The sequence below is a fragment of the Dendrobates tinctorius genome, unplaced genomic scaffold, assembly GCF_039654945.1.
Source record: "Dendrobates tinctorius isolate UK_male_01 unplaced genomic scaffold, ASM3965494v1 ptg000070l, whole genome shotgun sequence".
In the NCBI taxonomy this organism is placed as follows: Eukaryota; Metazoa; Chordata; class Amphibia; order Anura; family Dendrobatidae; genus Dendrobates; species Dendrobates tinctorius.
In genome coordinates this window covers 29700001-29707879 of record NW_027361738.1, presented here as the reverse complement: position 1 = coordinate 29707879, position 7879 = coordinate 29700001, and the positions used below count along the sequence as shown (strand labels likewise).

At 46.6% G+C, this 7879-nt stretch overlaps 1 protein-coding gene across 1 annotated transcript in view; it reads left to right on the top strand.

Moving 5' to 3' along the window:
- The first annotated feature begins 838 nt into the window (after positions 1-838).
- LOC141095504 (uncharacterized) overlaps positions 839-7879 on the top strand; it is an 8753-nt gene continuing 1712 nt past the window's right edge. The window contains exons 1-5 of the mRNA XM_073581531.1: positions 839-918; positions 2303-2356; positions 2543-2581; positions 3454-3504; positions 6308-7432. Of these exons, the coding sequence (XP_073437632.1) occupies positions 890-918; positions 2303-2356; positions 2543-2581; positions 3454-3504; positions 6308-7432 (1298 nt within the window). The 5' untranslated portion in view covers positions 839-889. The remainder of the gene's footprint in view (positions 919-2302; positions 2357-2542; positions 2582-3453; positions 3505-6307; positions 7433-7879) is intronic.

Sequence of the window (7879 nt, the reverse complement as noted above, 5' to 3'; positions counted from 1 at the left end):
TTAATATGCAGGGTGCCTGTTCAGAGGAGGAGGACAAGAGCTCTAGCGCCACCTATTGGCGATAGCTTTGTGCTAATAAGGAGTAAAAAATCCAAAGTACTTGATTGTAAATGCAGCTTCTGGTTTGGTTTCCTATCCAAAGTCATGTGCCAAGGCTCATGAAAGGGCCGATATTGACTTTTAGGATTGCCTCCTCTAATGGGTGGCTCTAGAACTCCTGTCCTCTTCCTCTGTGAAGAGGCTATGTGCTTTATATTTAGGTGATTACATTGATAAAGTTTTGATTTAAGGTAAAGAATCTAAGAGGGTTGTACAAGATTTGAAAAATTCTGTCTCTTTTCTTCAAAAAACAGCGCCACACCTGTCTGTTGGTTGTGTCCGGTATTACAGTTCAGCTCTATTCATCTCTATGAAGCCGAGTTACAATGCCAAACACAAGCCGTGGACAGGTGCGGCACTGTTTTTAGAAGGAAGCAGTTATGTTTTTCCAGTCCTGCACAATCCCTTAAAACCCTATTTCATGGATATGGGATTGGTTGTAGGTTTTTGTCACTCCTGACAGTTACTGCTGTTACTGGGGATTAGTAATCCATGAAATGGGATGACATCACACAGTGACATCATGGTGCCTGCGGAGGGGACACTCACTAGAGGTCCGCAGTCGGGAGTAAAGTGGAAGGAAACGTATTAGCCTCTTTTTTGTGTCCTTTATTATGTTCTGATAGGTTCTCCTTTATCTATAGGTGTTAACCCTGTAATGTCAGGACATCACTTCTCCTTAATAATGGAATCGTTATGTAGTTAATCCCTGCAATTCTTTACAAATAACAAAACAGGAATGAAATACAATGTCTGCTATAATTCTTCTTTTTCTATTATTTTATAGTTTATGAGCGAGAATCTAGTGAGGAGAATGAGGTAAATGCTTACTTACCCTAAATCTGCAATTTCTCTGATACACTGGAGCCACTGGATGGCGGAGAGTCACCTTCCATGTCACCCGTAATCTCCTGCAATTCTGCTTCCCACAGGGAAACATTGCAGATCCATGTCAGAATGACCGGGTGACTCTATTACCGCCGAGCATTAGCCGAAGGGCAAGTTCAGATGTGGCAGATTTAGTGCCCATTTTTGGGAAATTCATTCATGGTGGGAGGAAATTGTGGGCCCCTTCACACGTCCGTATAATACCAATACCGGAAAAAATAGTATCGGTGTCATCAGTGTTTTGGATCAGTGTACTGTCAGTGTGTCATCAGTGTATTGTCAGTGTGTCATCAGTGTAGTATCAGTGTGCCATCAGTGTACTGTCAGTGTGTCATCAGTGTAGTATCAGTGTGCCATCAGTGTACTGTCAGTGTACTATCAGTGTACTGTCAGTGTAGTATCAGTGTAGTATCAGTGTACTGTCAGTGTGTCATCAGTGTACTGTCAGTGTGGAATCAGTGTACTGTCAGTGTAGTATCATTGAGCCATCAGTGTACTATCAGTGTGTCATCAGTGTACTATCAGTGTAGTATCAGTATACTGTCAGTGTAGTATCAGTGAGCCATCAGTGTGTCATCCTTGAGAAAGCTCAAAGCGTTATTGTGTTATTAGAGTACACACTATTTAGAAACCAATTCTCCACCAATTGTGATATTTTACAAATTGTTAAAATATAAACTTTAATTAAATAGTATAAAAATGGAGTAATTACTCCCATATTACTCTAATTAGTGTTTTTTTGTATAAATATTTTTTCTAGTATTGCATTAAAGATTACATTTTAATGATTTGTAAAGTACCACAGTTGGCGATGACTTGGTGTCATTAGTGTGTCCCCAGTGTCACCCGAGTGCTATCAGTGTATCATCAATGATTCATCAGTGGGTCACCCGTGTGCCATCCATGTGACATCCGTTTTTTTCCAGTATGGCTTTATAAAAATCCATTCCAAAGCTTCTATACTTGCAGTGTTAAATATACACGGACGGCACATGGATGACACATGGATGCCATTCGTGTGCTATATGTGTTGTACATGGACCCATAGACTGGTATTGGCCTCTGTCATCTGTGCTGCTGGTAAAACGCGGACATATGAGCAGCCCTATAGGTTGTAATGGGTACGCGTGGATATATGTCTCCAGTACGGGTGAAAACGGCTGCCAGACGCCCTGGAGACACGTACATGTGAACAGGGGCTTACACTACGCCAGGTTTCTGACATACAACAGTTGTACATTTTAGTGACCATTGATGATCTGTTATCAGCTATGGAGCAGATACAATAATTCCTAATAGTCTTCCTTCTCTTCAGTAGGATGACGTTAGAAGAGGAGTACAAGGAGTACAAGGAGTTCCTGCATGAGCTGTATGTATATCATATAACTGGGATTATTGATCCTCCTGGACTCTCCCTGTAATGATCCACCACAGAGATGTTCCCTATGAGTCTGCATTGGTTATATTAAGGCTCAATAGTATCATTCCTCTTCCTACCATCATGGTGACTGTGTATGTGTAATATTATTCATTCTGTTTTCTTTTTCTTTAATAGATGGAGAGTCAGCATAGAGCTATGGGAGGTAGAATTCGAGTATGTATCTTATTATATCTTCCACATTCATATAGGAGTAGTATGTGTCCCAATAAGGGGAGGATTCCATGGTGGTGATATCATGGCGTTACTGCTCCCACTCAGGGGCATTTACACTGTTTCCATAAGAAGGATGACATTGCTTTCAATAATAAAGAACTTAGACCCAAATTAATTGTTCATACTGTTCCTCATCCCTTTTATTCGTAGAATAACAATACGGTCAGGAGCCAATTACAGTAATGCCCCAAATTTATCCGGACTCTTGACCAACCAAATGTTGTCTTGGAGCCTGAGATTAAAGGATCATCCTTCTGTGTAGCACAATCTATGTGATGGCAGAGCTGGAGAGATTCTGGAGGTTATGTCCATGCTGTTATCTGAGGGACAGGTTATAAAGATCGTGGCCCAGATTCATCACCACCTTTGTGTCCACTTTATGTCTACTTTTGTGTGCTGGCACCTTTTTTTGTTGTTTTTTACCCTTTTCATTATTTGGACCGTTTTTAAGTCAATTTTACATGTACTCGCCTTTTTTCTAATTTTTGCTGCTTTGTGGCTGTTTTTTAACAATTCCAGATATTTTCACCTGATTTGGCACAGATTCTCTCTAGTCTCCTTCTTCCTCCCTCTGGTGTGTTTTTCAGTACTCCAAAATATGAGACCAAACATCACAAACGCAGTTCAAAAGACGAAAAAAGCCTATTTTTTACTTTGCGACAAATTCATGAATCACGCACATTATTTTGATGAATTCTGTGCCAAAACAGCAACAAATACCACAAGACATATAAGGAAAGTGACTTATAAAAAGCCGCAGATGATGAGCCAGTGTGTTATGATTCTAACCAGAGCTGTATGTTCTATTATAGGAAAAACAAATTTGGAAGAGCATCCCGCGCGCCTACCCTGGAGACCATCTTGTAAGTTGGTATTATAAACAGAGTCATATTTCTGAGCTGTTCCCTCAGATATACTATTGCCATAATCAATGTACTGTATCTACAAGGGGAAATGATGTAAGAAAGAGTTGGAAATTCATGAGGATTTCACATCCCCTCATTGTCACTGTGCCACCATCAGCAGACACAGGCACGCTCATGTATAAATACTCTTCTAACACAAAGTATCAGTGTGACCCTTCACAGCCAATCAGAATCCAGATTTCAACATCTCAATTTCCTTTAAAATGAAGAGCAGTGATCCGGTTGGTTGCTGTGAGTGTGACGAGCGTCAGCTTACGCTGAGTCGTTTTTCCTTTTAGAGTGGACCCTCTGGGCCGTGGCACCCACCTAGGGCGAGCGAACCTAGTGAGAACCTACCCCCTGTACAGGGAGTGTCAGGGGCAAGACCAAGGGGGTGAGCCACCACGGCAGCTGGACCAGACGGCCGGCTCAGGGAGACACTATTGAGTGTCTAGCAACAGGGCGAACAGGAAACGAAACATAAAGCGAAGTCACAAGATTTCATCAGCAAACGTGGTTACACATTTTAATCAGATACAAGGCAAAAACAGAGAATCAGATGCAGGGCACCAACGGTGAAACACGGCAAGGTGCGAGCAAGGGCACGCCTAAAGTTCAGACATAACACGTGCAGAAAACATACTGGAGTCCAGGGCAGGGTACGTGTTAGGGATCACACGAGTTCCTAGGAGGGATGCGTGCTAGGACACGCCAGAGTCCAAGACAAGGTGCACGCCGAGAGACACGCCAGAGTCCAAGGCAGGGTGCGTGCAAGGAGACACGCCAGGATCCAAGACAGGGTGCGATGGCATCGGACTCCGGACTACTGGCAACGACCGACAGGATCCAGGCATCAGGCTACGGAAATCAGGTCCGGACATCAGGCCGCAGTAATCTGGTTCCGGACCTCTGGCAGTGGTCGGCAGGTTTTGGGAATCCGGCAGGCAAGCCAGGGTTCAAGGCAGGGTGCGTGCTTGGAGACACACCAGGGTTCATTCAAGGACGGAGGCCTGCGCATGCAAAGGGCACGCCAGGGACAGGTTTAAGGATGGAGGTCTGTGCGTGTAGAGGGACACGCCAGAGAAAGGTACAGAGCAGAGTCCTGCGCTTGCGAAGGAACACGCCAGGGTCAGGTTCACGGACGGAGGCCTGCGCATGCCGAGGGGCATGCCAGGGACAGAATTTAAAAGCAGAGTCCTGCGCATGCAGAGAAGCACGCCAGGGTCAGGATTCAAGACATGGTACAGACTAGGACCTGTGCGTGCTAGAGGGCACGACAGGGTACATGGCAAAACCTGCGCGTACTTTTAGAGAAGCACGGGGAGGTATGCCAAGGGCAGGCGAGGACCTGCGTGTGCTATAGAGAGCACGTAGAGCAGAGTGCAGAAACAGCGTGAAGTGCAAGGAAGCACAGAGAGCACGGCTGAGGCACTGGCTAGCTGATCGGTCTGTAGCACTAACAAGCGGGCAAGACTCCAGCGAACCCGGCTGAGGCATAGCAGGCGACACAGCTGTCACTGACCGACGAGCACGGCTGAGGCACAAGCAGGCGGGCATGCAAAGGGCACACGAAGCAACAAAGCAAGGCAAAGCAAGAATCAAGACAAGGCTAGGCGATAAACAAGGCAAGACAGGGTGCGGAACATAGGCAGAAACAGAGCCAGGTCAGAGCAAGAACAGAGCTAGCAGCGGAGCGTAGGCCGAAGCCCAGAGCCGGGCCAAGGCAGAGCCTTGGGACTAGCGTGGAAATGTGCAAGAGAGCACGATAGGACAGAGTCTAGCAACGGAGCGTAGGCCGAAGCCCAGAGCCAGGTCATGGCAGAGCCTTGAGACTAGACATGGAAATGTGCAAGAGAGCACCAAAGGGCAGAGTACGGAAAACCAGGCAGAGACAAGAAACATGAGAAGTACTACAAGGCTCAAAATAGCAAAGACCAGACATGGCAAAACAGGCTAAAGCAGAGAACAGCGGAGGTACTACAAGGCAAGGCAAGGACAAACATGGCACGAGAGACAACACAAGACATGGCACGAGACAGGAGTCAGAGTACAAGCACAGAGCGTGTGCAGAGACGCACGACAGAGCAAAGTGTAGGGGCACAGAATACAGGAGCGACCCAGCAGGCCAAGCAGCCATGCAGGGAAGCTACACGATACTCAGGCCCTGACCATAGGGAGGGGCGGTCTGATATAGCACCAGTACTTCCGGGTCAGGACCTGGGAGGAACTTTGTGTTCAGATCCTTCAGGATCTTAGAGAGCATCGCTAGAACAGCCTGGGTAGAACCATAGAGGAGGTCACATGATCAGAGGTTTCCAGGAATACAGCAGATTGCAGAATCAGAGCAGGGCTGGAACATAGAAGTCACATGATTAGGTGTTCCAGGAATACAGCGGATTGCAGAACCAGACAGAGATGGATGGTTACCCAGCAATAGCCATGAGTTAAGGCGCGCGTGCACATTGCTCCAGGCATCTTGCGGCATGACAGACATGGCGGACAGTAACACGGACACTTTTTCTTAGAGTGATTTTTACGGATCATGCCTGGGAGTTTTATGAAACCATTTATGTCCTCCATACACAGTCTACTATAAATTGCAGCCTTCATTCTGCTAATAGTTGGCAACTGGAGGATAACAGTGACGATGGATAGAAATTCAGAAGTTTTTAGAGAAATTTCTCATATAAAATGAGTAATTGTAAAAACAATGGCAGTTTACGAGAATTGCTAAATAATGTCTATGTTATATATCCAATAGTGAGGAAGAGGAGGAGGAAGAAGAGAAGGAGGATGACGAGGAGGAGGAGGAGGATGACGAGGAGGAGGAGAAGGAGGATGACGAGGAGGAGGAGGAGAAGAATGAGGATGACGAGGAGGAGGAGGAGGAGGATGACGAGGAGATGGAGGATGACGAGGAGAAGGAGGATGACGAGCAGAAGGAAGAGGACGAGGAGAAGGAGGAGGAGAAGGAGGATGACGAGGAGGAGGAGGAGAAGGAGGATGACGAGGATGACGAAGAGGAGGAGGAGGATGAGGAGGATGACGAGGAGGAGGATGACGACGAGGAGGAGGAGGAGGAGAAGGAGGATGACGAGGAGAAGGAGTCGGAGTCGGAGAAGGAGAAGGAGGATGACGAGGAGGAGGAGGAGAAGGAGGATGACGAGGATGACAAAGAGGAGGAGAAGGAGGAGGAGGAGAAGGAGGATGAGGAGGATGACGAGGAGGAGGAGAAGGAGGATGACGAGGAGGAGGAGGAGAAGGAGGATGACGAGGAGGAGGATGATGACGAGGAGGAGGAGAAGGAGGATGACGAGAAGGAGGAGGAGAAGGAGGATGACGAGGAGGAGGAGGAGAAGGAGGATGACGAGGATGACGAAGAGGAGGAGAAGGAGGATGACGAGGAGGAGAAGGAGTCGGAGGAGGAAAAGGAGAAGGAGGATGACGAGGAGGAGGAGGAGAAGGAGGATGACGAGGAGGAGGAGGAGAAGGAGGATGACAAGGAGGAGGATGATGACGAGGAGGAGGAGAAGGAGGATGACGAGGATGACGAGAAGGAGGAGGAGAAGGAGGATGACGAGGAGGAGGAGGAGAAGGAGGATGACGAGGATGACGAAGAGGAGGAGAAGGAGGAGGAGGAGGAAAAGGAGAAGGAGGATGACGAGGAGGAGGAGGAGAAGGAGGATGACGAAGAGGAGGAGAAGGAGGAGGAGGAGAAGGAGGATGAGGAGGATGATGAGGAGAAGGAGGATGATGAGGAGGAGGATGATGAAGAGGAGGAGGAGGAGAAGGAGGATGACGAGAAGGAGGAGGAGGAGGAAAAGGAGGAAGAAGAGGTGGATAAGTTTAATGCCACATCAGAATGCAGCAATGAGGATATCAGCTTGTAAGTAGACAGATAGTGAGATTATAATGTATTCGCCAACACTCCCAGAACATCTCCGAGTCTCCTGGAAAAAAATGTACTCAAGAATACATGGATAGCAGTTATATCCAGTCAGATAACTTTATCCATAGGCTTCCTAAGCATTAATTCTTGGCAGGTTGTTAAAAATGGGGGGATCCCATTCCATATTTTTTAATTATTTTTTTAAATGCCGTTGGGACCCCTCTATTGTTGATAACCAGCTTTGCTAAAGCTGACAGCTAAATGTTGCAGCTCGCAGCTGTCAGTTTTACCATACTGGTAATCAAAAATAGAAAGACTTCACGTCATTTTTTTAAAAAAATTGTATTTATTTATAGTGCAGGCACTGACTGATGAATACTCCCATCAACGACACCTGACCTTGCTGTTATTAGCGGCAGCAGGCTTGGCTGCTGGGAATAGTAC